This window comes from Pteropus vampyrus, unplaced genomic scaffold (assembly GCF_000151845.1).
Source record: "Pteropus vampyrus isolate Shadow unplaced genomic scaffold, Pvam_2.0 Scaffold180, whole genome shotgun sequence".
NCBI classification, from domain to species: Eukaryota; Metazoa; Chordata; class Mammalia; order Chiroptera; family Pteropodidae; genus Pteropus; species Pteropus vampyrus.
In genome coordinates, this window is record NW_011888961.1 from 29,272 (window position 1) to 46,785 (window position 17,514).

The 17,514-nt window shown below is 34.0% G+C and overlaps 1 protein-coding gene and 3 pseudogenes across 1 annotated transcript in view; 1 reads left to right on the plus strand and 3 right to left on the minus strand.

The window, feature by feature from the left end:
• Positions 1–556: 556 nt before the first annotated feature.
• Positions 557–17,514, minus strand: part of YME1L1 (YME1 like 1 ATPase) — a 49,422-nt gene continuing 32,464 nt past the window's right edge. Inside the window, exons 10-19 of the mRNA XM_011370997.2 lie at positions 14,929–15,081; positions 14,217–14,349; positions 13,362–13,424; positions 12,445–12,557; positions 11,231–11,386; positions 10,494–10,645; positions 9,744–9,870; positions 9,577–9,650; positions 8,841–8,927; positions 557–1,299 (exon numbers count right to left, since the gene is read on the minus strand). Coding sequence (XP_011369299.1) covers positions 1,156–1,299; positions 8,841–8,927; positions 9,577–9,650; positions 9,744–9,870; positions 10,494–10,645; positions 11,231–11,386; positions 12,445–12,557; positions 13,362–13,424; positions 14,217–14,349; positions 14,929–15,081 — 1,202 coding nt within the window. The 3' untranslated portion in view covers positions 557–1,155. The remainder of the gene's footprint in view (positions 1,300–8,840; positions 8,928–9,576; positions 9,651–9,743; positions 9,871–10,493; positions 10,646–11,230; positions 11,387–12,444; positions 12,558–13,361; positions 13,425–14,216; positions 14,350–14,928; positions 15,082–17,514) is intronic.
• Positions 2,249–4,612, minus strand: LOC105299324 (annotated as a pseudogene).
• LOC111746231 lies at positions 2,310–5,909 on the minus strand (annotated as a pseudogene).
• Positions 5,826–5,944, plus strand: LOC111746256 (annotated as a pseudogene).

Sequence of the window (17,514 nt, forward strand, 5' to 3'; positions counted from 1 at the left end):
AAAAACAATTGGTGAATCGGAGTCAAGAGTATATGGGAGTTGCTTCTATTACTCTGTTAACATTCTTAAGTTTGAAACTACATCAAAATTTAAATTTATAAAGAAAAGGGCAAGAACATCATGTAGCAAGCTCCTTCTATCAACTTCTTCAATGAAGACCATATACAGCTTAAAAGTTATTAAAAAACTATAGGTAATTTTAATAAAATCACTTCAAGAATATAATTTGGTTGTAAAAACCAATACAATGTACTAATTACTTTTTTGAGTTAAATAAATTCATCTGTAAATCCTGTAACAAACACATTTGTATTCATAAAATCTGAAGGAAAAGCAAATGTGATTTTCCATTTTTAGCACAGGGTAATTCAAAAGTTCACTTTGAAGGGGACTAAGTTTTTGGTTTCATTTTGCTTTTAAGATGAAGCATAATTATATAGTTATTCAGAATTTGAAGTGTTGTTTATTTAACAAAATACTGCTGCTGAAATAAATTTCATTAGCCAGAGTGATAGTAATGTTAAAACAGAAAAAAAGACCATGAAAATGCAAGCTACATTTTTTAAAGTTTATAACCATTTAAATTCTGACTGTACGTTTACAATTCTCTACCCTTAAGATTTTTTAAAAAACATTTTATATATAAACAATCTAGAGCATAATTAAGTACATCTTAATGAAGTTTTCACTGATGTATGCAGAAATATGGTTTACCAACAGCCAAATAGCATCATTTCCTTATCAAAGATAAATGGTACTACCTAGAAATAAAGACAATCTGTCAACAATTTTACTTTACTACACAAAAATACTTCAAAGAGCTAAAGGCACGATTTTATCCACATCTAGTAGCGTAACCAACCGTAAAATCTTATTTTCAACTTAATAACTGATTGACATTTCTCAAACAAGCTGTTTTCAGTGCTGATAGTTCTTTATTTTCTTTAACATATTTGTTATGAGTTGCTGATTTGCAAGAGGTGTCATCATGAGAATAACCCAAATTCGATAAATGTGACAAAAGGTTGACAAAGTGTTTCACACCCTTGAGTGATACTAAGTCATGAAAGGGCGAAAGGCGTTGCAAAAGGAGACTACTGCAGTGCTACTTATATTCTCGCAGAAAAACCAGCAGTGCATCCATTTAAAGAGATATCATCTCAATTCTAATTTCTTCCCCTCAAGGACAATTTGAATCTCTTTGGCATCCAAAGTCTCATAGGTCAATAAAGCTTCTGCTAGATTCTTATGCTCTTTTGCATGAGTCTTCAAGATATGTTTTGCTCGTTCATACGAGTCCTGAAATAGAAAAGCAGATATGTAAGAGGCAGAAACCTTAGGAGAAGCAAAAATTATCAATGAAAAAAGAAAAAAACTTTATGTACTCTAAAATATGCAAAATCTATTCATTTCTATTTATAAAATATGAAAGCATTTTTTTTTAGATAAGTGAATTTTATTTACAGAAGTCACAAAGATTAACAATTAACAGAATCAAAAGGGTTTAACATATATCACTTATTATATGATAGACATTAAAAGTTTTCTACTTTTATTCATTCTTTATATTTCAATTTTTAAAAATCTAGAAATAAGGCAGTATACATGGAATAGATTTACTAATTTTAAATTATTTCATTCTACATCAGATACTGTCAATTTTAAAACCACCTGCAAATTAAATGGTCTTTTCATTAAAATTTTGAAATTTAAATGAAGTAAACACCAAATAGAATTCAATGCATAAGAGAAACTGTCATAAATTTTAAAAGAAAAATATTATATTAGCAATATCAGAAATTAACAAAGAATTTTCTAAAGAATATTGCAAAAGTAAGATATAGTAAATGTTTTATAATGATTAAGTCTAGAGTATTTTTACTTGCAATCTTGTCCATTCAGTTTAAAACACCAAAGCGCTGATTTGAATGTGAAGGGACCGTTTTTATTTTTTTAATTATTTTTTTAAAGTGATAACATTTTTTACTTCACTTTTGAATTTTTACACTTTTGAATTTTTACACTTTTGAATTTTTTACACTTTCTCTAATTATTCCATATAAAGTAGAAACTAGACGTATGTATACATCTAGTTTACATCGATACCGGGAATTTTTCTTTTTTGCTTTATTATTTTCACAACCACAGATGTGCTTGATTAACAACATAACCATCACAGAGGCAAACGTGACGCAGAATACTGGCAACGAAAAACAAAGCAAGGAGGAGTTACCAGACAGACAGGCTCGTTCCACATTCACTACTGCCTTTTAAAGTGCCAAGTATTTAACTGCGTGTTTTTCTTCAGCTAGAAACGGATTTTTTTTTTTTTTGACTTGTTTTCATCAGTGCATGAATGTTTCTTTTCTCATTTCAGCAGATGGACAGATAGATACTATAAGCTACCTGGAATGTGAGACTGGAAGGCCCGGGTATTCCTGATTCTCCCCATTGCAGTGTTCATGCAATTTCCCTGCATCATAGGGTCTTGTTTAAACACGTCTGTGAACTTGGCTGGGTGAGTACAGCTGGGAAATCTGGTGACAGGTACTAACAAGCATTATCAGGGAGAAGTCATGGATATTTAAAAATATTTTTTTGATTCAGATCTTGGTCTGACTGAAGAGTAACAACCATACTGAGAACTGGAAGGCAGAGCTATGGTGCTGGAAGCTCTTCTCGACTCTGAAACAAGGCTTGCTCACCAAAGTGATCACCAACTTCATTCTCCAGGACCCCTATCCCTGCCCATACAGTATTAAACTGTAGACAAAAGACAATGATAGAATTCAAAAAGAAAAAAAAGATGTAAAGAAATAGAAGGACAGAAATTTAAAGAGAGAAGAGAAACCAAAGTCCACAGTCAAGAAGGACAATGAGAAGAAATTTAAAAGCCCCAAGCTGGGCCGAACCCAAAGCCTGAGTACTCCTCACCATGGAAGGCAATCTCTGAAGAACAATATTCTCAAAGGAGAATACCCAGGAGACAGATAAGGCCATTCCTAAAATAAACGGCTTTTCTTTTCGTTTGTTCACGGTTACAAGGAAAACAGTTTTCGCTACTGAAGCACAAGACGCAAATCAGTAACGTATCACCGTGGAAAGGGGTTTCAGTCACGTGTAATATGTGCACTGGACCTTTTCATGGTGTCATAACCCAGTTATCTGCCATACAGAATTTCAATTTCAGGATTCAAGTTTCCTCAAAGGAAGACACTGTGGACATCTATGGTCATAACTTCTGATGGACAGCAGCCCAAACTGGTCAAGTGTCTATAAGCCCTGAACAACAGGCAGATTTACTATAAATTACCATCAAATTCGAACGCGAATGACAGGTGTCTCACTCCAAGTCCCAGCATTGCCATATAATCTATAACTTTCTGTACAACTCTACAATGGAGCTGTATTTCAGTGACTGTTTTGATAACAGATTAAACTTTCCAAAAAGTTATACATAATTCAGGTCTATTTTTTTCTACCAGTAAGAGTTCTGCTTAGTTATAAACCCTCATAATCACAATGTTCAGTTTTTGAAAAAATTAAACACGCAGCAATCCTGTCAGCATTAATCAAAATCAATCCTTCTGAATGCCATGACATTTATGTGACCAATCTGAGTCTGAAATACAAGTGAAAGCTGTATATCCCATGGACCACTTTCACTAGGCTAAGGCTGTGGAAAATAAACAGTAGATATATGATTTTTTAATCTCGCAAAATGACATGTAGAAGGTACTAAGTGACACTGAACAGATCACAAAGCACGACAGACATTAGTTCTCTCCCTCCCTAGCATCTCTTCATCCCCCTGTATTTCCGACATCCACAGAGTGAGACTGTCCCTGAGCAACTGCATGATCAGGAACTGTCTTGTACGACTCTTCATTCAGTGTGTTCAATTCAGCAACTACTTCATCAAATGTCGTTTTTGCCAGGCTACAAGCCTTTTCAGGAGAGTTCAGAATCTCATAGTAAAAGACAGAAATTCAGTACCAGGCCAAGCTGAACTGGGTATGTAGGCTGCATTTCTTTCTTACTACTTTCAAATGCTTCCTGGTAAGCCTGCTGGGAGGTCAACAGTGGTTTGTCTGTCTCCAAATACCACTCACTCTCAGAAAGATACCTAAAATATTCTTTCATTTTCAAGTAGAACACCTTACTTTCTGGTTGTGTAGCACTGGGAATAGATATTTGTCCAACAGTTCTACAACGTCATTACAGGTGTCCTGTGGTTCTGCCCCTATCTTCTAGCAGAACTCCGCCTACCTGCTGCTGCTGCTGCGCATTCCTGTTTTCGGTTCAATGCTGGAGATGACACGCCAAGAACAGTGGCACCTACATGTTCTTATAGGCAAAAGAGAGATTTCTCTCTTTTTTGAAGAGTTCGTGCCCCTTTCCGTGACTGTTTTCATAGCTGTGGCCATATCAGCACAATCTGTTCTGTGAGTTTGTCTTTCTGTACCAGCTCATTTTTATCCATGATCATTCCCGTGGGAGCACTGCAGGGGACAAAGACGGCTGTGAGCCTACCTCCCAGCACGGTGTGAAAGGACCATTTGGTGTAAGACAGCATGTGTCATTTTAAGGATAAAAGGGAGATGAACTGTGTTTTGGCTTGCAAATGATGTTCTTTATAAAAGTAATACTCAGTGTTCCCATTATCCTTGAATGACAAGCAAGATTCTTTAAGCACTATGTGAAAAACAGACCATCCTTTTCCTGATGGAATTCTTCTAATTATATTCAGTTTGGATCTTCTGGATGTCTCAAGGAAATCCCTTTAAGCAGGAGTGGGTCACTATATAGTGGCCAAAAAGTATCACTAATTTTGACATGCAGATCATGTGGAACAACAAATAATCAATTTAAAATAATCTCTAACATTTCATGTAGAGTTATCAGCTGTGCAGTTGATTCTTGAATACTTTTCTCTTTTCAACATTTCTATGAGGCAGAGAGAAAAGCGGTCTTCTAGAAACTCGCTCAAGGTAATCGACAGTTTCTCTTTATTTTCTTTTGTATCATGAACTTTAGTGGACAGCTCATTTAAAAGTCTTGATTCAAAAAGTCACAACCTGATGTTTCAATTCATCCTGTAGTAGAGAAAGAGATTCCAATATGTTGCTGCTCATCCAACCACTGCTGCTCCCTTTCAAAGTCTTCCTTGAACTTCTCCTTCATTCTTTGATTGAATAGCAGTACCAATTCAAGATCATGTCTCAATTTTTGGAACTCTTCTTTTCCTAATTGTTCCAGCTCTTCTTCATTCAGTGGAACCATTTCAGGAGTTTCTTTCCTACTATTGACTGAGTTCAGCAATTAAACATTTTACTTGCATAAGTAATAATAATAGCTGAGCATCTGAATCAACGAGTGTCTCAGTTCCAACAAGGGATAATTTATTCTGACATTCTTCCACACTTTTTAGTAAGTTCTTTAGTATCCAAAACGTCTTATATAGCTGTAGTATTATCTGGATAAAATCTTGCTGACTCATTGACATGTACCTTATGATTTTCTTAGCCTTTTAAGAAAAAGAGCCATGTGACCTTGGGCAAGTCATTTAAACTGTCTGTGCCTCAGTATCCTTATTTGCAGGATTCTAGAGCCAGAGAACGGGGTTCAAGGCCTGGCTGTTCGGCAGCTATCCAGTTCCCCAGAGGTTAGGGTACCTCCACTGGGGCTGCAGCTCTGTAGCCTGAGAGCTGCCAGCACCGGCAGCAAATGACTAAAATATAAAAGCATTTAAATGCTTGGTTCCCAGAGATAACTCTTTTGTACTTTCAAATGTTCTATGTTCAACCTCAAAATCTGTCATATACATCTATGGCTATGCCATCCTGAACAAGCCCAATCTCGTCTGATCTCGGAAGCTAGGCAGGGTCAGGCCTGGTTAGTACTTGGATGGGAGACCACCTAGAAAGACCAGGTGCTGCAGGCGTAAAAAATAAAAAAAACCCTATAAGGGACTATAAGCTGACAAGGTCCTTGCAATCTGTAAGGTCAACTAAAGGATGCCTTGCCTAAAAAAAACCACAAATCTACCACGTAGAACAATGATAAAAAACTACTTTAAAAAATTAAAGTATACTTTGTATTTATCTGCTTTTTACATAAGGCTTGTGAACATAGAAATCTATTTCTCTATTTAGTATATGTATTACAAAGGACATTTGCTCCTTTTCCCTCTTGATTTCACCAATTTATTCAATCTAGAATGGCCAGAAAAGATCTACCTTTCCATTCTTTTACTGTAACCACACACAAACTTCATTTCTTTAACACAGTATTTTTTCCTCTGACTCAAGATGGTTTTGCCCAGATAATAGCAATGTGACTCACTTGCTTTCTTTTCCCGTCCTTATCCTCTGTATGCCTGCTCTTTTAATCATTAGGCCTTAAGATGTAAGATTAACCAAGACTCAGGTCAGTTATCATGAGGACAGTAGGTTTCGAGTAGACTTTAAGGATAACATTTTGGCTTTAGATGTGTTTCAGTCCCAGGCCAGTCGAGGCACAACCACCCCAATGGCCACAAGACCTGAAGGGACCTAACAGGATGGCGCAGTGGCTGATTCCAGAACCCAACGCAATGATCAATTACTTCATCCCCCTCCAATCATCCAATCAGTAGCACCCATGATCCTAACTCCCTTAGTTTCCATGACTACTGATTTTTCCCTATATAATCTATACTCTTGAGACACCGGGGAGCCAGGCCTTTGAGCGATAGCCTGCCTGTCTCTAGGACTTGCAACTCTCTAAATAAACCTTACTTTCTTTGCTACAAAATCTGCATGTATCTCTTTTTGGCATAGATGTATGCAAACAAACCCCTTTTTTGTCTAGTTAACATTACTTGGTAATATACTCACTTGTCAATTTGTGACAACTGTAACAGAATTATTACAGCTGATCCTTGATTTCCACACACTTTTTTTTTTTTTGCAATCCACCTTATATTTGCCACTTTAAGTCCTTCAATTGTCTTTCCAAAGGTGATTTAGGATTAAGTTTATCAGTTCACGAATAACGGCATTACTAACAGTTCTTTTTGGCAGTGTCACATTTGTCTATACAGTGATTTTACCAATATTTGAGTAATCATATTTTTGCCCTTATAAAACTGGGTGGAAAATATAAAAATGAGTTTACCAACACCAAGAAGCACAGATCATAAAAACATAATAACAATTATTAAATATAGACATCACTATACATTCTGAACAAAAATCCTTATGTAAAACAATCTAATTAAAGGATATATATAAAATATTATAAATAAATCATAGAAAATTATAACTAAAAATCAAGGATAAATTAGTAATAACTTTGAAAACTTTCTTGGGATGAAACTCTTACATTATAACATGTTAAGATTATCATTAGGATTTTATGCATTTAAGTTTCACATACATCTGAACCCAAAATGCCATTCACTAGGAATCATGTCCCCTTAATAACAGTGTAAGCTTGCCATCTAGTGGGAAGAGCACCTAACGCCTTTCCAATCTATCATTTGAGAAGGAAAGAATCCAATTCATGCTCTAGAGTATTACAGTATTACAGTACAGTATTACAGTATAATTTATTCAGAATAACATAAATAGTAATGGAAAGAGAATTAAGATTCTGGGAAGGCAGATTCTTCTGAAACACCTTCTAACTAACCCTTTCTATTATATAAACTTCCCATATCCTTAACTACTCTAAAGCATTTTCCCTACCTCCTTTGAGTTAATCAAAACTTGGAGAGACTACTTTCTCTAAGCCCCAAGTGGCAGTTATTTATTCACTTTTATCTCACACACTTCAGGATAAAGAGGTGAGCTCTTTCTTCCCACCAACACTTCCAGACCATTACTATACTATCTTCTTCTATCATGCACTATTCCTTTGATGTTCATGTTATTTTACTATAGCCCTTCAATGTGTCATCTACTACCCTAATCACAGTCATCATTCACTAAAGACTTCTGACATTCAGGTCAGGCTTCTCCATTCCAAGATCTGCCTTCATGCATGCCCAAAGGGAACACATATCCTATCTCTGCTTTAAGCTCCTGACTTATGTATCTCTCTCAACTTCCAAACTTCATTAAAACACCTCAATTCAACATATATAAAACTGAACTCATGATCTACACTCTTCCCAGCCTTAGGTCATCATCAGTATTTATTCAGTAAATGGCACAACTAGATAGTTGCACGAGGCAGAAATCTAAAAAATTGTTTTTTGATTTAATTAGCAGATCACATACCCAAAACATCAAAACAAAGGCATTTTGATTCCACTACATCAGAATCTGTCCAACCCATCCATGTTTCTCAATTTCCACTTTTACCACCCTACTCCAAGTACCCATCATTCCATCATACTAGATTACCACACAACCTACTGAGATCACTGAACCTACTCTTAGACATCCTTCATCCTAACCTGTACTGGACACTGCAGGGAAATGACCTTTGTTTTGCTTTCTCTGTATTCTCAGCACAAGCAAATAATAACATATGTTGAACAAATATATGTCACAGTGGGAAAACGATTAGGATCAATAATATCCCCCATTCTAATACCTCTTATGGCTTCGCAGCTACAGTAGACCTACTCACTGATATAAACTGTTTTTAGCCTATGGCTAGAATAAAATAAAGATCCAGTCTATGACCAGAGGTTCTCTACCATCTTATTTAAATCATGGTTGCAAGGGTGCATCTATTATCTTTATTACATATAGTGACATTTCTAAAGAATGAAAGCCTTCGGTTATCATTGGGTAAGCACCCTACTATTTATGACTAAATAAGTAAGCATAGAAAAATATGATCATTACCCTTAGAAGGATTCTGATTTCTTGTTCAATAGCAGATTGCGTTTCTGGACTCAGTTTCCCTGTATCATTGTAGGTCATAACTCCAAGCTAAAATGAATGGGAAGAAATTGAATAGAAAAACCCAAAACACTAATAAATGTAACAGAAAAAGTACTGTCCTATACATATGAAAACAAATTTCACAAGGGGCAAGGAAGAAATTCAATATAAAAATGCCCTAAGGACAAAGAAACTCCATTATTCTTCCAAAGGTATAAAACTAAAATTAAGTATGAGCAAGAAAGAAAATTTTAAATCATACATATGGTTCTGAGTACTTTCTTAGAAAATCTGGGCAGCTATTCCAAGTCCAGAAATCCCCAATTCAGAGCACTAGAATTGCTTCATGGAACCACAGTGATAATGTAGGAAAGTGAAATATATGAAAAGGGTAATGCATGGCAAATTCAGCAAGTAGGTCTTTTATGTCATATCAATAGAAAAGGCTAAAGAGTTTGTCTTATCACTTGGTTAACTCATGAAATAGTAACTACTACTGTTTGACCAGCTAGAATAGAAAAAGAATGCTACATGTGATTATTCAGAAAATAAGATTTAGTTTAGAATAAGCTGGGACAAATCCATTTGTAATGAGACAGTGGAAAAGTAAATGTTATCAATTTATGTGAACCCTCTCTCACAGAGACACTTGGCACATATCATTTGAATATGAGGAAGGATTAAAAGTAGCCAATACCTTTTCACTCATTCCAAATTTGGTAACCATCCGCTTTGCTATTTTAGTTGCATTATCAAAATCACTGGAAGCACCTATGAATTTAAAATATATATAGAACTCCAGTTATAAAAATATCTTTAAACCAGCAAACACAATGTGATCTAAAGCCATTCTTTACAGCCAACCTGTTGTAATATGGTCAGTTCCAAATATAAGCTCCTCTGCCACTCTTCCTCCCATACTAACATCCATCTGTGCAAGCAGCTGAGCTCTGGTTTCATTCCATCTGTCATTCTCAGGCAACAGGGACACCTAGACAAATGAAAAACAAAGAAACAATTCAAAACAGTTTGAAACACTTATGTTAATAACCAGAATTATCATTTGGCTCTCTTATCTTATGAATACAATGATGCTGAAAGCTCAAAAGACAGCAATTTATAAAATAAGGAACATTCTGTATAAAATAAAAGTTCATTTTCTAAATAATAGGTAGATAATCCTGTAATAGGACTGTTTTATCTTCTGTTTTACAAAAATGTTTAAAGTGTGTATATTTTAAAAGATATGATAAACTTGTAGTTGATGAGAAAAATCTTAGGAAAACTACTGAACAAGTACATAATTTCTTTTTGGGGGGAATAGAACAATTAGATATTTAAGAATTATTCTTTGCTGTCATTCCAAAATTAAATTTTATAATGTAAATATTAATATCAAAAACATTAATATTCTTTATTATCAGATAAATTTCACAAGTATTTATGATTTCAAGACAGTTCAGGAAGTTAAAAAGTATCCACAAACTTAGGATGTGGCTGAATTTTCTTTTTTCTTTCTTTTTTTTAAATTTTCTTTTAAAATGTTTTCATCAGCAATTTCCTACATAAGCTTCTGGGGAGCACTACTAAAAAAAAAGCTACGAGATAACTTACATGTCCCAGTGTTGGCCCTCGAGGCATGATTGTAGCTTTGTTGATAGGCATTGCATCTTTAGTGTAATATGCAATAATAGCATGACCAGATTCATGATATGCCGTGATGGTTTTGTTTTTGTTATCAATTTCCACGCTTCTACGTTCAGGCCCTAAGAACAAACATTTAAGTAGATAAAATACTCCAGGTACATTTAAATAAACTAAATTCATTTGCCACAAAGTTATTTTTAGAGTAACATGATTTAATATTATTAACAGTTTAAACAGAGTAAAAGTTTTTAAAGAGGAGTAGAATTCACTCTACAACACATGTAATTTACAACAGCCTATCAGCTGAAAATCAAAACTGTTACAATTATCATCTTAATTCATATACCAACAGAGAATGCTTAATTCTATTTCGAGAAAATAAGGTTCCAATTTAACAGGAATGTCATAACTAATCTGTTTTGAAATCAATTCAAGATTTAAAATAAAAATTAAATACTAAAAAAAAATTAACTATCCTTTTATCATCAATCTCAGATAAGAGCAAAATCATGAGCATCCAAGTCCCCCAAAAGTATAATTACGTAAGCTTTATTTGTTCTATAAAAGGCCAAACTGTGTTGCTATGTTGAAGTATATATTTTCATGTTCCTGTGCCTTTATTTTGATAACCTTTCTCTCAAAATGAAAAATTTATTCTCTAACATAATGAATAGTATAAAGTAGAAAAAAAAAGGAAAACCTACCCATCAGAATTTTATCTTTGGAAAACTCGAGTTCCTTCATGGTAACCATTTCTTTTCCATCAACAGCTGCCTTTAATGCAGCTTGGTTCACAAGATTCTCCAACTCTGCTCCAGAAAAGCCAACAGTACCTCGAGCTATGATTTCCGGATCAACAGCTAAGTAGATAGAACATATTCAAATTCTAAAACAGCTAATAGAAAGCTCTTCACAAAGAACTCACATTCCAACAGAAAAAAAAACAGATAACAGCTATCATGAACTGTAATTTAAAATATTTATCTTAAACTAAAAAACTTACTTTACTAAATTAAATTCTAAAAGGAAAAAGCTAAAATTGCTTATAAATATGCCATTAAAACTGCCATTGGGACAAACTGCAAAAGTTCTCAAATTTAAAAAACTTTGTGAAAAACAAAGAAATGTAGAGCACCAGACAATAATAAGCTTCCTATCATGACCTATACTGTTTAATGGCCCAACCACAAATTGAAAATGCATACATAGAGACATTTTGTTTTCTGAATTTCATCTTGAAAAACTTTGGGCATAAAAACTCCTCTCATTATACGCAACATTTTTTTTTATTTTTTATTAAAATTACTGAGGTGACATTGGTTAATAAAATCAAATAAGTTGCAAGGGTATAATTCAATAATGTCATATGTATATTGCATTTTGCGTTCACTACCCAAAGTTAAACTTCCTTCCGCCATCAAGTATTCGATCCCCTTTGGTTTTACAAATTGATTCAGATATCTCTGAAAATACGACAGCTTTAACAGCTGCTTTTATTACTCAAGTGGGTCCACAATATTTCCACGTGTTTTCTTTTACAGTGTGTGTCCCCTCTTTTGGCCCTAAAGTGATTATATCATGACATACTGTGCTCATAATACAAAGGTGTGTTTTCTATAATTTTATATTTTACATTCATCTTAAAGAACATTTATACATATATTCATCTCCAAGTACTGTCTATCTGAATACTCAAAAGAAAACTTTTAGAATCAGGATTCAAAATTAGAAGATCTCCTGGATACAGACAAATTAAGAAATGGACTTTTTTAAAGAGGACATACATGGAAGGGAAAAGGGACATATAAAAGAACTGGTGTTTTTGAGACACTTATCAATTAGGGACCACGAACAAGATAAATTGATATATTAGCATTTTATGGAAATTACAATGTTTATGTCACGAAATTAGACTTACATTGATCAAACTTTATTTTATTGAGATACCATTTCAAAATTTCTGTCCGACCTTTTACATCTGGCCTTGGAACTGTAACCTGCATGTCAAAACGACCAGGACGTATTAAGGCACTAAAGGGAGAATACAAAAAGAAAATATAAATTAATAAGATGAGTATGCTGAAGGTCAAAATAAACAAGACTCACATCCTAAAGAAAGGATGGAAAGACAATGGTGACCAAAGGTTAGATGGAGTTTAAATATAAATATTCAGATAGTTCCTTATAAAACATGGCTCAAATAACAGTTTCAATAACCAGAAGACAGAACAAAAGTTCACATAGATATTCGTGTGCATCTAGACACATAGATATTTGTGTACATCTAGATAGTACACAGCTCTCAGAAACAAAAACATGCAAGTCACTCAGTCAAGGAACAAATAATTCTACAGCAATTTGTGATGAGAGCTACACATCCATCTTAACTGCTGTACATAAAGAATGTTAAACTAGAGTTTTAAGGTAAAGATAAACTAATACTCTACACCCCCCATAATTTTGTGATAAGTTGTCAGATGGTTCTTTTAACAGCTATACTGAGATATAATTCATATACCACAGAATTTCAAGTGTATCCAGTGGTTTTTGATATATTCAGAGTTGTGCAACCGTCGCCACAATTTAATTTTAGAATATTTTCATCCCCCCTCAAAAAGACATCCACTGGCAGTCACTCCCCATACTCCTCAGTCTCTGGCAACCACTAATCTACTTTCTGTTGCTACGGATTTACTTATTCTGGACTTTTCAAATAAATGGAATCATATAATATGTGACGGTTTTCATGAGCTTCCCTCTCTTAGCATGTTTTTAAAGTTCATCCACGTTCCAGTATGTATCAGTATTCTACACAAATTTTCTTTTAATACTTACTTATCTAATGCCTCTGGGAAGTTTGTGGCTCCTATGATGATAACTCCTTCATTGGGTTTAAAACTTTAAAAAAAAAAAAAAAAGTACCTTTTCGTTAAAAATTAAAACAGTACACATAAGAAATGTTCTACACAAAGCTGTTTCATCATTGATCTTATTAACAGCAAAGAAAAGGGTCTGCTCTTTTTATGACCCAAATGATAAGATATCTCTATTTTTTAAAAGGAACAAATGTTAGGCATTCATACATCGATGAATCTGCTATTAATAAATTACCAATCATTTGTGATTACATATCTGCACAATATTAGTTCTTAGGAAGAGATGACCTGACACAAAAAGCTTGGGTACCTAATTTCTAAAAATTATTTATTTTCAAGTTTACCAATTCAAATTCTTTGCTTCCTGACTTCCTATTCGGTGCCGGAATGTTTTATATGACCTTAAGAAATGTTTTTGATTCTTTCAAAACAACTCCGCCTCTTTTTATATTATGAAAACTGATACAAACTATTAATCTGCTGCAACGCTCAAAGCTAGTCACAAATTACATAGGGACTGGTGTACCTTCCCTTTACATCTCCAAATAAGACTGCTAGTCTTAGCAGGAATCAATGCTTTCCTGTCATAATACAATAAATGAAAATAGATGTAGATAACATCAATTAAAAGGAGTTGGTACATTAATTACCCTATTCGTAAAGAAACAATATAATACTGAGAATAAGCTTTGACTTCTTGCCTTGACTTCTTGCATGATAGTACGCTGTTGCCTATAAACATAACATTTTCCCTCACTCTCAAATGTTACCAAATATATCACCATATTCCAAAGACAGGAGAAGATTCAATTACCCATCCATTTCAGCAAGAAGTTGATTTATAGTCTGCCTGGAATATGGATGCATTGGAGATTCAATTCGCTTCCCACCAACAGAATCTAATTCATCAATAAATATAACACAAGGAGCATTCGCTTTTGCTTCCCCTAGGAAAACAGAAATGATTCAAATACATTTAATGAAATCAACACTTTTTGAACAAAATCATATAAATTTAAAAACCTGTACGATTATCAAAAGCTAACGAAAGACATTCATTAGAGAGAAAAACATACAAAAGGACTTTTTTTACTGACTAAAAAATAGTAGAAGAACTATACCATAAAGAATAAAGTATAATAAAAACAACTGAGCATTCATTCTTCCTAGCTGTACAAACTATATACAATCAGGTTTGAAGCTACTCTTTGATTATATATTATAGAAATGATTAAAACGAAAAAAAAAAAAACCCCACACACAAAAACAAAAAAAGTTAACAGCTTTTTCAGCAGCCCCCACCCCCCCACTGCATCTAACACTTCCACTAGCTCTTCTGACTACTTGGGGGGCGGGGGGAAAGTACAGTTCTGTTTTAGCTCACACATTAAGTTACCTGAAACCAGAATCCCACAATGGCTATTTCAGCTATCACTCTTAACCAAGTAGTAAAGAAAGGATAAGAAACGCTGTTCCCTTGAAATTAAGAAAATTTAATATTGTATGCAAGATACATTAAAACGTACGAAAAAGATTTCTTATACGGCTGGCTCCCACACCAACGAACATCTCATCAAATTCTGATCCAGAAGCATAATAAAAAGGAACATCAGCTTCTCCAGCCACAGCCCGGGCAAGAAGTGTCTTTCCTGTTCCTGGTGGTCCAACTAAAAGAATTCCTTAAAAAAATACATAAATAAAATTTTAAAAAAGTAACAAGAAAGATTCAAAGTATAACAGGAAATTCTGATATAAATCTATAAAATAATTATTAAATAATTTATTTAATAATTATTGAGGTTTTTTAATAATTTTGAGGTTTGAGGCACATCAATGACCAATATTTTGAAACACAGCACGACATATTTTATCTAATTATTGATTCACTTCAGGGTCTTCTCCAATACTCATTTCCCTGTATCATTTAAATGCCTTTTATATATCAGCTACTGACAAGACATACTCTTGAGGGAAAGAAATATAAACTTATATATCACTAAACAAATAAGATAAAATTCACATACAAAGTGTGAGACTAAACAACCAAATGTAATGCATGAACCTTGACTAATGTTCTTACACAAAAGACACATTTTTAAAAATTCTAGGGACATCTGGTAAAAATTTGAAAAAATACTGGAGAACACATGATATTAAAATAGTAAGTTTTAATTGGTAGAATAAATTATTATTTAGAACAATGTCCTTACTCTTAGATGACACCTAACAAAGTGTTTAGATATACAGTAGTTAATGTCTACAGCTTTCTTTCTAGCTTTTCTATAGGTTTGAAAATTTTTATAACAATTTTTTCATAGATTAAAATAGAATTTCCTGGTTTAAGTAACTTTTGCATTTTTCAGATTACATTTTAAAAGGCAACAAAACCATATTAATGCTGTATCTTAACATAAAAACAATCTTTTCAAGGAAAGCCCAAAAATACTTTTAAGACTATCCTCTATTTTCGTATTATTGTGATTCCTAACTAGTTTAAATCATCTCATATCACTCTATAGATTATATCTTGGTACCTGAGAATTTTCCAACAAATTTATAATATTCTTTCTGATCAGAAAGAAGAATGTAATTATTTTTACGGTTTTAAAAATGTTCCTTACGATGTTACATTATTGATTTCATAAATGAATCCTAAATTATCATGCAACATTTTCATATACTACTGAACATTCTCAATAATACTGGGCAGTATAAAATCAAGCCTTATTCACTTATATGTGGGGTATAAAACTGAAAGCAACAGATGAACAAGACAGACACTCATAGACAAAGACAATAGTTTGGTAGTTATCAGAGGGGAAGGGAGTGGGCATGAAGAAAATAAGAGTAAAGGAGGTCAAAATATGGTGATGAAAGATTTGACTTAGTGTGGTGAACATACAATCCAATATACATATGATGTTATTATTGAATTGTACACTTGAAACCTATGTAATTTTATTAACCAATGTCATCCCAGTAAATTTAATTTTGAAAAACCCTTAAATCAGAGTGCCCACTCACCAAATCCATTTCTAGAATTAGAATCTATAATAATCTATAAATAACAAATGAATAAATCTAGAATTTGTTCTAAGGAAATAATTAAGCATATGGGCAAAGCTTCGAGATAGTAAGATGATCATCCCAGTGCTAAATTTAATAGTAAAACATTAAAAATAATTTTAAAGTTCTTTATAAATGGTTAAAGTAGAGTATAACCAACACCATAGCGTCATTACAATTGTGCACCCAATTCCAGTATGTGGGTTTCCACCTCACACTAAAAAGCAATTCTCTGACACCAGCTGGGTGCCCTCCAATTCAACTCAGTTCTGACACTACCTACCTGGAGATAGCATTAGACCCCACGAGTTGAGAATTCAGTCTCACAAGACCGCTCCCCACCCCCAACCCTGAGATGCCCGCGGCAAGACCAAGTGATTTCCTATGCTTCTGACCAACAGGCTGGTCAGAGGTTCCGATGTTCCCTTCCTTGTGTATGATTAAATTGCTACGGCAGCTCACAGAACTCAGGGAAACATTTACTTAGCAGGTTACTTGTTTCACTATAATACATATAAATCAGGAACAGCCAAAGGAGATATGCAGGGAAATCGCATCCTTTTGGGTTTATATGGAGGCCTCATTGCATAGGCACGATTGATTAAATCATTGGACATTGGTGATTAATTCAACCTCCAGCCTCTCTCCCTCTCCAGAGGTGGGGAGTAGACTAAATGTTCCAACCCCACAGGGTTGGTTCTCCTGGCAATCTGCCCCCTTCTTCAGGTGTGTTCCAAGTTATCTCATTAACATAACAAAAGAAACCTTTATTGCTCTGCTCTCTTCAGTATTAAAATTACAGCTTTAGGAGCTCTGTGCCCAAACTGGAACTAACACTAAATATATTTCTTATTATAAAGCACAATATCACAATCATTAAAAATCATATTGAGTAACTGTGAGATAACAAATCCAAATTGAGAAATGTTCTACAAATTCGTGTGTATTCTACACAATTAAGACCATAAAACATCTACCCTCAACCCCTCCAAAAAAAGGGTTGAGGAATTTTTCAGATTAAAGAAAAATCTAAATGTTATGTGTGA